This window comes from Vombatus ursinus, unplaced genomic scaffold (assembly GCF_900497805.2).
Source record: "Vombatus ursinus unplaced genomic scaffold, bare-nosed wombat genome assembly UNPS02014813.1, whole genome shotgun sequence".
NCBI classification, from domain to species: domain Eukaryota; kingdom Metazoa; phylum Chordata; class Mammalia; order Diprotodontia; family Vombatidae; genus Vombatus; species Vombatus ursinus.
The window spans coordinates 30,031,814-30,048,080 of record NW_020954591.1 but is presented as its reverse complement, the minus strand read 5'-3'; the positions used below and the strand labels follow the sequence as shown (position 1 = coordinate 30,048,080).

Here is a 16,267-nt window from a genome sequence, read left to right as displayed (position 1 = left end):
TCTCTCTCTCTCTCTCTCTCTCTCTCTCTCTCTCTCTCTCTCTCTCCCTCTCCATATATATATATATAAAATTTTTCCCTCTAATTGCCCTAATACTGACAAAGGTCTCATGAGTTACAAATATCATCTTTTCATGCAGGAATGTAAACAGTTCAACTTTAGTAAGTCCCTTATGATTTCTCTTTCCTGTTTACCTCTTCATGTTTCTCTTGAGTCTTGTATTTGAAAGTCAAATTTTCTATTCAGCTCTGGTCTTTTCATCAAGAATGCTAGAGGCGCAAAGCCAAGATGGTGGAGTAAAAGCAGTGACTTGCTTGAGGTCTCCCCCAAACCCCTCCAAACATCTGTAAAAAATGGCTCTAAACACATTCTAAAGCAGCATAAACCACAAAAAAATAGAGTGAAACAAATTTACAGCCCAAGACAGCCTGGACAGTTGATCAGAAAGGTATACTGCGCCGGGTGGGGAGAGGAGCACAATTTGGCAAGAGCACGCAGGCAAAACAGGCCTCAGTAAACCTGGAGCAGGCTTCAGAGTACTGAATCATGGGTAGCTGTGGCGGTTTCCAGACTTCTCAAGCCACAAACGCCAAAGATAACTTAGAAGGTCAGTGGGAAAAGTCTGTGACTGCAGTGAGAGAAGAGCAGTCCCAGCCCCAGTCCCCAAGCTTGGCCCGGTGTAGCGGCTGCTTCTGGAGTTCCCTGCCCACAGACTGAGGGGCAATCAAGTGGCTGCTCAGAGGGGGATTACAAGGACTCTGCTGGTTCAGAATTCTCTTGCTTTGCCTGTCCTTGGATCTGGGTCACAGTTCTGAATAGCAGTCCTGGGGTATGGAGGAGTGCTGGCATGGTGCAGCTTATAGTGGTGATGGAGAGGAAATCCTCCTCCCATTTCCAAGACAGAAAAGAGCGCATGTGGTCACTCACAGATGACAGCACAGGGCAGGAAGGGAGTAAATACCTTGCACCTTATCATACCACCTTGGAAGAACTGAAAATTTACAGGTCCCTAGAAGCATCTCTGAAAACAGCTGCACAAAACCCCTGAAGCTTGGGACATTCTCCACACTGGAAGCAGACCCCTACCTTAACAAAAAGTTTAAAACTCAAGTAATTGGCTGGGATCATGAACAAACAAAGGCGCAAAAACAGTCAGGCCATAGAATCTTTCTTTGGTAACAAAGAAGATCAAAACATACAACCAGAAGAAGACAACAAAGTCAAAGCTCCTACATCCAAAGCCTCCAAGAAAAATATGAATCAGTCCCAGGCCATAGAGGAGCTCAAAAAGGAGTTTGAGAAACAAGTAAGAGAAGTAGAGGAAAAACTGGGAAGAGAAATGAGAGTGATGCAAGAAAATCATGAAAAACAAGTCAACAGCTTACTAAAGGAGACCCAAAAAAATACTGAGGAAAATAACACCTTAAAAAATAGCCTCACCCAAATGGCAAAAAACAAAACAAAAACAAAAACAAAAAAAACACTAGCTTACACAGTTATTGTGAATATAAGTGGGGCAATGTATATAAAAAGTTTTATAAAGCTTAAAAATGCTCTATGAACATCAGCTGCTATTATCTAGACTTGTTACATTTCACTGCTGTAGCAAATTCCCAGTGAGGAAACTCCCTCTACAAAAACAAGTTAACTCTCCTAATTTATAGTTGCAGTGAGTGAAACAACCATAGCAATAGGGGTTCATAGCCAATATGTGCCCCAAGTAGGGTTCAAATCCAGGCTTACTTCTTACTCTGTTTAACAGTATGCCAATTTATTACTCTTGTTGCTGTTGCTGGCTGTCATTTAATTTTGTTCACTCATACTGACTCATTTTAGACAATAGGCACATTAGACATGTGTGTGTGTGTATGTAAGCATGCACGTGTGCGTGTGAGCATGCGTCAGTATAAGCATATGCTTCCCTTTCCTTATCTGTAAAATAAATGGCAGCTGCTATTTTTGTCTATCCAAAAAAAAAAAAAAAAAAAGAATGCTTGAAAGTTCTCTATTTCACTCAATATCCATTTTTGCCTCCAAAGGATTATACTCAGTTTTGCTGGGTAGGTGATTCTTGGTTGTAATCATATCTCCTTTGACTTCTGGAATATTATATTCCAAGCCCTCCGGTCCCTTAAAGTAGAAACTGCTAAATCTTGTGTTATCCTGATTGTGTGCCCCCTATCTTTTATATTTCAAAAATTTCTTGAGTTTCTAAGTCAGTGAAGACAATAAACTATAATTACTTTTCCAAGTTCTCAATTTAAAGCAATAAAATGTCAAGGTAAGCAACATTCCTTACGACTAGTAGCCTATGTTAAAATCTTTTTTATGTTTCTGTCATCTATCAATCAATAAATCAGTTAGCAAGTATTCATTGAATACCTATTCATGCACTGTACTAGGCAGTGAGGGAAGGTACAAAGTAAAAAATTAAACATCCACTCCTTACCATGATTATCAACCAAAGAAAATGCTGACCCCATACTACAAACTTTAAGCAAACTTTTTTATTTTAAAGAAATTACTTGTTGTGATGATGGCTTATTGAACACACGCAAAATACTACCTTCTCCAGCAAAAACCTAAAATTCACACCAGAGTGAATAATGATCAACAAAGTCAATGAGAAACTAACAAAAGTGACTTCTTCTATACCATCACTGCATAAAGTCAGCCTGAAGCTTGCAGGCCATGAGAAAGAGGATCTCCAGAAAAGGTAATGTCAGGGCAAGCAAGATAGCCATTGCCCTCAAACAGAATGTTCAGAGAGACACATGCAGCTTCCCTACAGGAAGTGTGTGTCTTCAGGCCACAAAATAGAGGGCACTCAAGAAAAGAACAAAAAGAAAGACATACTGATGGCCCTGGTATGCTCTAGAACAGGGGCGGGGCAACCTGTGGCCTCAAGCCCACAGGTGGCCTTCTAGGTCCTTGGGTGTGGGCTTCTTGACTCAGTCCAAGTTTTATGTAACAAATCCTTTTATTAAGGGGATTTGTCTGTGAAGTTTGGATTCAGTCAAAGGGCCACATTTGAGGACCCTGAGGGTCATATGTGGCCTCAAGGCCACAGATTCCCCATCCATGCTCTAGAAGCAGTCTGGCAGGGCAGTAGCAATCAAAAGACTGAAAAAAATATAAGAAAGTTCAAGATATAGGTTATCAGAAACTGACTAGGAAGTCCAGTCAAAGAGAGGTAATTTATAAGCATCATCGAATTCTGAAAATCATGATTTAAAAAAGTCTGGACACTATATTTTAAAAAAGCATAGATGAAAACTGCCCCGATCTATTAGAACCAGAAGGCAAAATGAATAAAGAAAGAACACACTAATGACCTTCTGAAATAAATCTCAAAAGAAAAAAGTCCCAGGAATGTCACAGCCAAAACAAACATAAAAAAAAAAGAACTTTCTTTTGAGTACCAAAGAACTAGACAGGATAACATAAACCTGGTAGATTCTACCATAAACAACATGAGATTTTAGAATACAATATTATAGAAGACAAATGATAAAAGCTTACAACCAAGAATAACACCCTGCAGAGCTGAGTATAATCTCATGGGGGAGGGGGAGAGTGGTCCTCTAATGGAAGAGTATTTTCAAGTATTTAAGATGAAAAGACCAAAGCTGAGTAGGAACTTTGAAAAAAGTGTCTAGAGAAACCTAGATAAGTACATTTACTTGAGAAATTAAAGGAGCTGTTTGATGCAAAACTAACATTCTAATGGGGCAGAAGACACATGTTCCTTCAGAACTTTAATGTCTTCAAAAACCATTGGGGAAGTGAACTCAGAAAAACACCTGAGGGTAGTTTAGTTTTGTTCTAAAGGTTTAAAGAGGAGGAAAATAAGGGAAGGTAAAAGGAAGAATACATTAGTGTAGAAAGGTGGAAGAAAAAAGTAGAATTTGCTATTTCTTATAATTGATTTGTAAAAGAGCATATACATACAGGAAGATGTAAGGGAAGGAAACATTCAGGTGGATGAACCTCACTTACATGAAATGGTGAAAGAAGTGTTGAAAAAAATCACATATGCCCAAGTAGTTTGGTATAGCAATACATCAGACTCAAAAACAAGCAGGGATAGGGAGAGGAGTGGTTAAGTGGGAAGATAAGACCAGGAACAGAATAGCCCACAAACAAACTTCTTGATCTTGAAGGGGAGATTAAAGGAGAAAAAAGGAAAAGGGAAAAAAAAAAATCTCCTGCAACAGGGATTAGTTTTCCCTAAAAGGAAACATTCCAGGGTTTTTTGTTGTTGTTGTTTTCTCTTTCGTGTGTGTATTGCTGGTGGTAATAATGGTAGATTTTTTTCCCTTCTCTTTCTCCCTTTTTACTCTTAGTAATGGCTATGCCAGAAGGATTGTTCAATAAAAACTCTACAAGTATTTAAATGGTAGAAGGATCTCTAGAATACCCTCAGACACCCTGTAGCCAAGGTGTGGTATATGAAAGGTCTAACATCTACCAATATTTCCTAAAAACAATGGCTGGGCCAACCCCTCCTCCTTTCCACCTGCAGTAGCGATTAATGTGCCATAAAAGGAGATCTGATTGGTCCCTGTTTCCTTGGCACAGCTTCCTGGTTACCGAAGGGTATAAAAAGTCCAACCCATGGACAGTCAGGGATCTGCAAACTGATAGACTTCTGAGGATTAGGTGAGTCACTATACCTTTCCCTGGTGACCAGAAATGTTTCCAGGTGAAGATGAGAGAGGGCTATATCCAGAGAAGGTAAGTCCTACTGTATCCCTGTTATACAATCTTGCTGTGGAAGGGCAAAGAAAATCTTCTGTCAAATATCCAGTGACTTATAAGTGCCTCATATAATCCCAGAATTGAACCTGAAATAACAGAGTACTTGCTGGTCACATAACAATTTCCCTTAATAAAAGAATTTGTTCTGTAAAACCTGGATTTGGTCCAAATGCCACAGCCAAGGATCTAGAAAGCCATATGTTGCCTTTTGGTTCCCCATGCCTGTTTTAAAGCTACCTCCAAAACCAAGACCCCACTTCCCCACCCCACCCTACCCTACCCCCCGCCAACCTTAGTTTGTATTAGGCGGAGGGGGAAGGAGAGTTTAGCAATAAGGCTACCTCTCCCCCAAGAGACACCAAAGTATTTTTTTAAACAGAAGAGAAGGAAGCAAAGAAAAATAGTACAGCTATGAAAGTAACGTGTAAAATTTGTTCTGTTTCTTTTTAAAGCAAGCATTATGAAATATAGATTGACAGTTTCATATATATGTATATATGCACATATATGTATGTATATATATTCATTCCTCTTTTTGTGTTCTACCTGTATATGGAAATGCTTGTTTTGGGGACGTTTAATGATTTAAATAAATACCAGTGAAAGAAATTATGCATTGCATGTGTCATTTTTTAAAATTTTTATTAAGGACACCATGGGGGGCTTAGTGGGGAAGAAGATAGCTATTTCTGTAGAAGAAGATGGCCATTTGACAGCTATCCTCTGGTAGCCTCCCCCTTTCCAGTTTCTTTTTCTGTGTTGCCTTCTTCCATTAGATTTTAAGCTCCTTGAGGGCAAAGATTGTATTTCTTTTTCTTACTTGTATCCCGAGGGTTTAGCATACAGTGTCTAGCACATAGCAGGGACTAAATAAATGTTTACTGAATTGAAAAAAAAATTATTTTTCAATTAATTTTACTTCCTAATTTACTACGGTCAATTATGGCTCTTATTGGCTATGTAACCCTGAGGAAGTTACTTAATTTCTCAGGCTCTACGTTGCAGAACAGTTGCCCCATCTGCACTGGTAGAGGTAATTTCCTAACTAGGAATTCTCTAAACAAATAAACTGGACTGAACCAAAAAGAAAAAAAAAGTTGCCATTCTAATTGGAAATAATGACATAAATTAGCTACAGTTTCAGTATGAAATTGAGGAAAATTGGGGTGAAAAAATTAAGTATACATGGAAAGACAAACTTTAAATTCTGCAAGAGTTGGAATATCTACCAAGATAAGGTCAAAATGGGTACAAGACTTAGACAGAAAGAGTGATATTATAAATAAATTAAGGGAGCTTGGAAAAATTTACTTGTCAGATCAATTATGACCAAACATGAGATAGAAAGGATCACAAGAAGTAAAATGGATAATTTTAATTATATGAAATTAAAAAGGTTTTGCAGAAACAAAACCAATGCAGCCAAAATTAGGCAAGCAGGAAACTAAAGGAAAAAAAATTTAACTCAAGTTTCTCTGATAAAGGCCTCATTTTCAAATATACAGGGAATTAAACAAAATTTATAAAAATAAGAGCCATTCCCCAATTGGTAAATGCTCAAAGGATATGAACAAGTAGTTTTCAGAAGAAGAAATCAAAGCTATTTATAGTGACATAAAAAATTCTCTAAATCACTACTGCTTAGAGAAATGCAAATTAAAACAACTCTGAGGTACCACTTCATATCTATCAGATTAGCTAACATGATAAAAAAGACAAATGCTAAATACTGGAGAGGATGTGGAAAAATAGGGACACTAACACACTGCTGATAGAGTTGTGAACTGGTCCAACCATTCTGGAGAAAAAATTGGAACTACGCCCAAAAGGGTATAAAACATTCCATACCCTTTGACCCCAAAATGTCACAACTAAATCTGTATTCCAAAAATATCAAAGGAAAAGGAAAAGGACCTTTACATACAAAAATATTTATAACAGCTCTTTTTTTTGGTGGCAAAGAATTAGAAATGGAAGGGATACCCATCAATTGGAGAATGGCTGAGCAAGTTGTGGTATGAGGGGGATGGAATACTATTGTGCTATAAGAAATTACAAACTTTGAGGGGGCAGCTAGGTGGCACAGTGGATAGAGCACCGGTCCTGAAGTCAGGACAACCTGAGTTCAAATCCGGCCTCAGACCAAACACTTGGCACTTACTAGCTGTGTGACCTTGGGAAGTCACTTAACCCCAATTGCCTAAAAAAAAAAAAAAAAAAAAATTTCCCTGGGGGGCAGAAAGAAATTACAAACTTTGGAAGTCTTACATGAACTGACAAAAAATGAAGTGAGCAGAACTAGGAGAACTGTACAAAGTAACAGCAATATTGTAAGGATGATAAAGTACGAAAGACTTAACTATTCTCATCAATACAATAATCCAAAACAATTCCAAAGGACCCATGATGAAAAAATACTATCTACATCCAGAGAGAGAACTGAGTGCAAATTGAAGCACAATTTTTTTTCGTTTTCTTTGTTTTTCTTGCTTTTTTTGGAAATAAAGCTAATTATAGAAATAAATTTTGCATTTTAAAAAAAAGCTAGAATACCTTCGGTTGAATAAAGTAGATATTTCAATGAATTTACCTGAAATGAGCACATAAATGTCCACACTTACAATTGCCCACATTATCTACTTTCTCTCTGCATTCTCTTGGTGATCTCAGCAGCTCTCATTACTTCAATCATCACCCACATAAAATAAATCTCAGATCTACATCTATCCCTAGCCTCTCTTATGAGCTCGAGTATAACATCATCAACAGCCTACTGGATATTTTAACATCCTTGTTTAAGTATATCAAACTCACAACATGTCCAAAGGACAAATCATTGCCTTCCTCCTAACCCAGCCTGACTTCTTTACTAGTATCAAAAGTAACAGCATCCTTCCAGTCACCCAAGTTCACAACCTCCAATTATTTATTGTTTTGCACCCCATTTATCTAACGAGAGGTCAAATATTGTCATTTTCATCTCCAAAACATCTCTTGAACATATCCCCTCCTCTTCTCTTACACAGACTCAGTCAGGCCCTCATCACCACTCATCCAGAGTACTCTACTAGACTCCAATTTGCTGTCTGTGCTTCAAGTATCTTCCTGCTCCAATCTATCCTCCACACAGTAAAGTGATCATCCTGTAGCAGAAGTCTAATAACCATGTTCCTCCTCTCATTCCCTCCCCATAAAACCCACTGGCCCCCTATTACACCTAGGATCAAATATAAACTATTCTGTTTGACGTTTAAAGCTCTTTACAACTTACCTCCTTTCTCTCTTTCGGTTCTTTTCTCATATACCACTCTCCTGCATATACTCTATAGTCTAACCATACTAGCTTTTTTGTTGTTTGACACACAGAATTCTTTATTTTCCCTCTCCTCCACTGCCTGTCCCCCAGGTATAGAATGTATTTCATTCTTGCCTTTTAGAATCCCTGATTTCTTTCAAAACTCAGCTCAAATGCCTCTTTCTACCTGAAGCCCCTCCTCATCATTTCTTTTGTATAGATTCTCTAAATCTTCATGCATGTGCATCTCATCTTCCACTTAGAATGAAAGCTACTGCAGGTCAGGAATTGTTTTACTTTTGTCTTTTATCCCCAGCACTTAGCATTAGTGGCATATATTAGACACATAAAAAAATATCATTTCAAAAGTACTTTATGAAATATTCTATGCGTGGTGGTAATGTTCTACATGGTACATTCTATGTGTAGTGAAGATTAGAGAAAAAGATCAAAATTGTAAACTTCTATATGAAAACCTATGATAGGAAGACATTGCAAATAAACATCATTTTTTTGAATCATAATAAAAAGTTGAGCAAAATTTTTACTTCTCCAGAAACTAAACAATTTTCAACATTAATCCTTACATTTAAAAAAATTGACTTAAGTTAAAAAATATTTAATTTTAAGTGAAAAAAAGATCCAGGTTGAGGCTATATTTAGAGAGTTACCTCCATCCAGGTAAGAGCAGGTCCACAATTGATCTTGTTCCCTGCAATGGCTGAGAGGCGTGACAGGTAAGCCACAAGCATCTGAGTGACCAACTGTTGAAGGAAAGAACAAGCAGAATAACCCTGAGACAAAGTTCTTTCCTAAATGGTAAAATAATTGGCAGTAATATATAGCTTTGGAATCAGGAATTTATAGGCATTCCAACATTCAAAGAAGGGAGAGTGGCATAAGCAACATGATTCATCATCATAAGACTATTTCACTGTTTCAAAGGATGTACGACTTCATCACTCAGAGTACTCCTGTCATGGCTGAGTGTTTACTTCAACTGGGGCCAAGATTTTTGGTGAAGAGTATCTTGAAACATAGTTAAGGTTATTCTTTGATGAGAAGCACTAAATTCCTACACCAATCCACACTCTGAGCATTTCTAGCTGAGCAGAATTTGTTTGAGATTTTATTCTTACACACTCTTTCAGAATGACTACCATGTCCGTACCAACAGAAGGCTTCTCTTTAGTGGAGGAGTAATATGAGTAACATTCACATTATACATAAAGACCACTATAAAATGTTACGTGAAAGTGCTTTATTTGATCAGTAACTCCCTTGTTTTGGATGCTGTTTGCCACTGTAAGTCACACTTGTCTCACATACAGAGCCTTCATCTTAGTTAATTAACCATGCTTTAATGATACTATAATAGCCTATAATTATATATCAGATTAGTTTTTCTATTCTTGCATTTAAAACACAGACACATAGCAAACTGTGAAGGCAGGAATGGCATAGATAGAGAAACAAGTAAACAGATATATGAATAGCGAGGAAGTTAGCTAAAAAAAGTTCAAATAAATAATTAACACAGTTCATTAAATGGTAAAAAAGTAAGCATGCAGGTAAAAGTCCAAGTAGTAATGTTCTTTGCTCTATGGGGAAAAGAATATCACAGTGTCATCCTTATCAACTTCAGAGAATCCAAGGACTAAATATACAAAACTGAGTAAGAATCAAGATTCTTAACTCTTTTTTTCACTTTGAAAAATTATCTTATTTTTATTAATGCCTTATTTATACACGGCATTCATTTGCAACTCCCATCTCTCTACCCACCTCCCCCTGCCCCCACACACACCTTGGACCAGAAATTTAAAAGGAATAATAAAAAAGTAGTTCAGCAAAAATAAAAAAAAATACACTGACAATAAATCACAATACCCATAGACCTACCCCTCCCCACACACATATACTCCAGCAATGAAAGAAGGGAGGTCTAGCATAACATTTTACTTTAATGTCATTTTAATACTGAAAGCCCTCATTTTTTCTCCTGTTTTTCAATAATAAAATAGTTAAGTGATCTCAGAAATACAAACTGAAGGTTAAAAGACAGGTAATATTTAGCATAGAGACCAAGATGCTGGCCAGCTAAAAAAATTTTTTTTTGATTGATTCCTGGAAGCACTGACTGCTTACCTCTGAACTGTCCTTCAAAGTGTCAGAACGGGGAAGTTCAGAGAGCTGGGAAAAGCGTCTGTCATAAATACATAGATGGAGATGTTTATCAAGTACTCGGAAATCTTCATAACTTCGCTTCACAATCCAGCTTTTACCCTGTATGCAGAAAGAAAATGTCATTGTAATTGAGCTCCACTGGAGACTTTCTATGATTTAAAATTCATACTTCAAGCCCACAAAGTTACACATAAAAAAGAAGTTCCAATGACGCTTTTCTATTGTTTCCAATAGCTTGAACTGTAATGCCCCAGTTAAACCTCCATTATATTGAACTTCACGCTAGAATAAGTTGGTAATGGTGAGCCTCTCTCTATATACAGGGTTTGGCAATATATGCCCTGCAAATCAAACAACACTCAACCTGGTCTGAGCACTAATCCACTTCCTCAGCCCACTTTGTTTGAGTATTGACTCTCTTCCATGAGATACATACCTGCTACAGTTCCTGCTTTGCAAGAGTTGACCCTGATCACCTCTTCTTCTCCACGACTATGCCAGAACAAAAAACTAAAACCTTGGCATACGCTACTGAAATGTTACCTGCTGCCTTATTATGAAGACAATTCTATCAGTTTAAAAAGCAACAATCCTATGAAACAGCATAAATGATAAGGTTCCTAAGAAGTGTTCTAGTGATTCTATCAAATACAAAGTTAAAATATTAAGTTCTGGAGGAATAAAGTAAAATAAAATTATTAAATCACAAATCATAGGCAGTTAATGATCAGTTAAACAAAGGGTGATTGACTATATCCAGTAGGGGATATTCAAGCCCTTTGGCTCAAGTTATTAACGATCTCTAAATTACCAAATATTTTCTCAATCTTCATCCTCCTAAACCTCTCTGTATTTGATTACTTCCCTTCTTACCCAACATATATAAAACTTATCTGTGTAGAAGCATTTCAATTACAAGTAACAAAAGTTATCTATTTTATCTTTTATAATTGCTCTATCTCTTCTTTGGCTAAGGATACATATCCTAACACTAGAGGTTTATGATCTGTTTCTCTTCTAATTTTTGTATACTATGATCTTTAATATTAATTTGGAATGTATTGTAAAATGTGATGTAAGGTGTGTTAGATTTCTGCCAGACTGCTTTCCTAGCAGTTTTTATCAAATAAGGGCGTTTTCATACATAATTTATGTTTTTCACTTTATCAAAAACTGAATTCTATTGTTTCTGATTTTTCCTTGTCCAGTCTATTCCACTGACCTATTTTTAACCAATACCAGATGGCTCTAGGTGATTGCTACCTTTTATCATTTCCCTTGATATTCTAGATCATTTGTTTTTCCAAATAAATATTGATATTTATCAAGTTCTGTAAAGTATCCCCTTGGTAATTTGAATGATATAGCATAAACAGTAAAGGTCAATTTTGGCAGTATTATAATGTTTATTATATTAGCATGGTATAGCTATGAGTACTGAATATTCCTTCAGCTATTCAAATCATTCTTTATTTCACTGAGGACTTTCTAATTGAATCTATACAAATATTTTGTGTTCTTTGGGAGGTTTATCCCAAATATTCTATACATTTTGTAGTTATTGTGTAGTTGATTATTAACCTTTTCCCTTGCCATGGTCATTCTTAATTTTTTAAAAATAAACTCCCTGGGCTCAGATTCTTAAGATCTGGCCTGCTTGCATTAATACAAATGCTTAGATTCCTTAAGAGTCTGACCAATATGGCAGATCTTTAATAAACCTTGTCTTTGGCTGAAAGAAGGCTTGGGTCAAATTCATTCAGGCAGGACCTATGTGTCATGATTTTGGGGTCCCAGCACCCCTAAGCCTCTAAACCTCAACATTTTGGGAGCCCGAACCAGGAAGCTGCCTAACCCCAAGCTCTTCTCCAGCCAAGACTGGAAGGTGTAAGCTTCTACCCCCTCTTTTTCACCCTGCAGTTGGAGTTGCTCTCCAAGCACCTAGGAAGGCTCAGAAGTGCTTTTCAGGCAGACAGTTATGAGGCTGTCTCACACTTGGCCTAAGGCTCTCAGGCTCTGGATCCATCAGTTCAGTTTGAAGCCATGGACCTGGGTACACCTTCCACAGCATAGAGGACAAGGACAGATGCCCTATCTGGAAGAGTATGTCCAATTCTGTCAATTCTCTCAGTGCCAGGGAACTGGGAAAACTGTAGGTACTTTTTAGTTCTCTGAGGCTTACTTACTCCCTTCCCTCTACACTCCTGAATCTTCCTTCATGGAGGCTACAGGGAAAAGTTAGAACAGCTTAAAAACATCTGAGCAGATTCTGGAAGTTTTGTGATCGATCATTAAAGAGTTTTGAAACACCTCCTTACAACCCTGGTCACTCCCTTCTCCCCTCCCTTCCCTAGAATCAAGAGAGTATCTTTGTTAACCCCTCTCATAGAAGAAGAGAGTTTCACCCTTCCCCCTTCACCTTCGAATTTGCCCTTCCTCACCTGGCAAAAGTAAGGAGAGGGGAGTGGCAGCAGCTAAAGTGTGGGCTGGCAATAGCCTTGGGCCCTGGGGCAACTTTTGCCTGGAAGCATCACCCAGGTTCAGCACATCCTGATCACCTCACTCCCACATTAACCCCCAGCTGCTGTGGGGAGAGAAGGAAGGGGGAATGGGTCACGATAAAGAAGCTAGCCTCCAAATCTGGGTAAGCACACTGTTTTAAAGTTGTAGTTTTAACTGTTAATGATGAGATGTTGATTCTCTGTGTAAAGTAATTTGGAAATGCATTTAACAAAACTAAAGTTACCTGATTGGTTTAAGTTTTAGATTGGTAAACTTTTTGCATCAGTTATGTCAAGCAACTTTTCATAACTTGGTTACAGCTAAAACAATTTGGCTATTGTTGGTTATTGTTTTAATATATAAAGTTGCCAAAAAGCTTATTTGGGTTATGGTTTGCTGAGAATTTGCAAGTATATAGAAACAATCTCTAATGACTGTTTTGTTTTGTTTTGTTTTTGTTGTTTCACACCAGGACAAATTTAAATTTAAGATATAAATCCTGGAAGTTTTTCCTAAGCTGTGATTAGTGAAACTTGCCATTTGAGGTAAAAGTTAATGAGACCATAAATGATTTTATTTAGAGTTGTCTGATGTATCATAATAATTCATCAATAATCAGTAATCCACCATCTCTGAGAAAGGTGCTGCAGGCTACTCAGAAAGAGTGTGATTCTGGTGGAAAATCTGCATTGGGAAAAGCTCAGAGGACAATTTTAACCTCAGTCTAAGATGGGATCTTCCAGGCTCAGTTTCCCCATTATGTTCCTTTGAAAAGGAATGTTACCCACCTGGCTATTCCTGACTCTGGCTATGAGGCGGATTTGATACTGCATGGTTGGAAAACTGAATTATTTGAATCCAAACAGAGCTAAGGATGTTTTATCCTGTAATATTTGGGCCCTAAATCTAGTCCCTGCTTTATTTTTTTATAGCAAATTTCTATAATCAGAGTAAGTAGTCAGTAAAAGATTAATGTTAGTGTGTGAGATCTTGCTGTTTTGACCTGAATATATAGTCATTCAATACTCCCAAACAACTGAAATTAAATTGGAAACATCTTCAGTTTGGTTTGTGGAGGAGAATTTCAGTGACAATTGAAGTGAAAGTCAGTCTCTGGCAAATTCACTTGTGTAACTATTGAACCCAGGGGTGGAAAACTTCTACCTACAAAAGTGTTACTTAAACTTTTGAAAAAGTAACAAGATCAGATAATCATGCAATATAAACGATTTTAATGAAACTCTTATACTTTTACTTCTGCCTATATCTGGGCCCTGCAGTCTTTTCTGTAAGATTTGTGTCTTCCAGACTATAGGCCATTCACCTACAGTTCTTAGCAAACAGCAGGTACCAGCCAATGTCACCCCATCCTCCCCTGGATGCAGCCTGTGCTTGGTTTCAGTCAGCCTCCTCTTTGGGACCCCCTCGAGGCAGGGCCAGCTCTATGTCCCCTGTCAGGAGGAATCAGTTTCAGAAGCTAAGAACTTCACCCCTCACCCCAAAAGAATTTGGGTCCTATTTGTTTGAAGGGGGAATAATGGGGTATGGGCCCAAGAAAACCCCACCTTGGACTCTCCTAGAACTCTCCCACTTGGTCAAAGAAGTCTCTAGCATTTGCCTGAGGCTATAATCCTATCAAATGGCCTTTCATTATGGCCTACATCCAATTTCCCAATTCTCTGTTACCCTTAACCTAACCTAGCCCTCTACTGTCTGTTACCTCCTGATGGCCCCCAGCCACTTCCCACCCTTGATCCTATCTAGACCCTAATCCACCTCCCAGTCACTCCCCTCAAGATCCTCCCTAGACTCCCTACTCCCAGACCCTCCAGTCACCCCAAACTACTTGCCCACTCCTAGATCCCTCCCATAGTCTTTCCTCATATAAGATCCACCTTGTCTCCATGGCCTGCTTACATTAGCAATACAAATGCTCAGATGCCTCAAGAGTCTGGTCAATATGGCAGACTCCCTGGGTCCATGTCCTCCCACTATCCTGTGTGAAAGCTGCCCATAGGCTTGGGAATATTCTTGGGAATATTTCCTATTTTTATTTCGGAATTTGTTTCCTATTTATTTTTGGAGGTCATGAGGACTAGAGAAAAGTTTAGGCTCCATCATGTTGGTCACATGACCCAGAAGTGATATTCTAAATTAAGTTTAGAAAATTATTATAAATCCTCAACTTTTCATAATGAGAAAGCTAGCACTCCTTTAAGAAAGTCATCAACTTCTTCACAATGTTTAATTTTTCAAGCTTTCAAAAAGTCTAGGGTTTTAAAGAACCAGAAAACTTTATATTTTAAAACACATCTCAACAATAGAGATATCTTGAACAGATGTATAAACTAAAATGTACTGCCTTATAATTAAAATTGGTTTACCTAAATTTTGCACCAAACATGAATTTAAATTATTCCTTTAATTTCACCTGTTATCATTTAAATTTTATTTTTACAACTATTTGGTTCTACCATTCAGTTCATTCACATCTAGGAGACAACTGTTTTATTAAGTATTAGCAAAAGAGTCAAGGGATGAGCAAGCTTCCAACATGTTATTCCTTTAACACTATAAAACTATTTTAGGCAAAAAATTTTATAAAAAACATTTCTATTTATTTCTATTTCCATTTTTATTCTCTTAGATTTTAGCAAAAATTCACTGAATACCAAAATTATCTTTGGATCCTTCATTTCTATCTCTGTTCAAATTAACAGTTTATTGAGTCATTACATTAAGCTTTTAACTTCCTTTAAAATTTAATCTAAAAGTTGGACAGGTCACCTTGTCGCTAAACAGTGTGTTCATTATTTCTACTTAAGATGACAGCAATCAACATATTTGCCATTCATCATCACTTGAATTCTCATATGTGTATATATATATTATATATATGTATATATAGATATATATGTATATATATATATATGCACATACAACATAATAATTCCACCACATTTTTAAAACAATTAATTTCTACACCACCAAGTATCTGTCATTTAATGGCTGTAAAATGCCAAATTAAAAATGTATTCCTTTAAAGAAGTCTCAACTAAGCAATCAATATCTCATGGGTTTAATGATCATCTCTCTGTAGATGACCAACAGATCTATAAAGCCAGCCCTAGTCTCTATTCTGAACTCTAGTATCACATCAGTAACTGCCTTTTAGGCATTTCAATCTGAATATAACACTGGCATCTCAAATTCAACATACTAAAACAGCACTCATTATCTTTCTCCCCTACCAAATCCATCCCTTTACTAATCTCCCCTATTTTTATTGAGGACACCATCACTCTTCCAAAACTCTAGCTATGTAATCTAGGCATTATCTCAACTTCTCACTCTCCCTGATTGCACATACCTAATCATTTGCTAAATATTGCCATTTATACCTCCACAGATTATACTATGTTCAAGATACTTTCTAAGGCTTTGTAAAGAACATAAAAGAGAGAGAGAGGGAGAGGGGGAGAGAGAGAGGGAGGGAGAGAGAGAGGGAGAGAGAGAGAGAGA

General features: G+C 37.3%; 1 protein-coding gene across 7 annotated transcripts in view; it reads right to left on the bottom strand.

Moving 5' to 3' along the window:
- The window catches only part of ARHGAP32 (Rho GTPase activating protein 32), a 245,317-nt gene that overhangs the window by 127,877 nt on the left and 101,173 nt on the right, over positions 1-16,267 (bottom strand). For all 7 annotated transcript variants that reach the window (XM_027835094.1, XM_027835097.1, XM_027835098.1 and 4 more), the window contains 2 exons: positions 10,205-10,342; positions 8,728-8,820 (listed from right to left, as the gene is read on the bottom strand). In XM_027835094.1, coding sequence (XP_027690895.1) covers positions 8,728-8,820; positions 10,205-10,342 — 231 coding nt within the window. The remainder of the gene's footprint in view (positions 1-8,727; positions 8,821-10,204; positions 10,343-16,267) is intronic.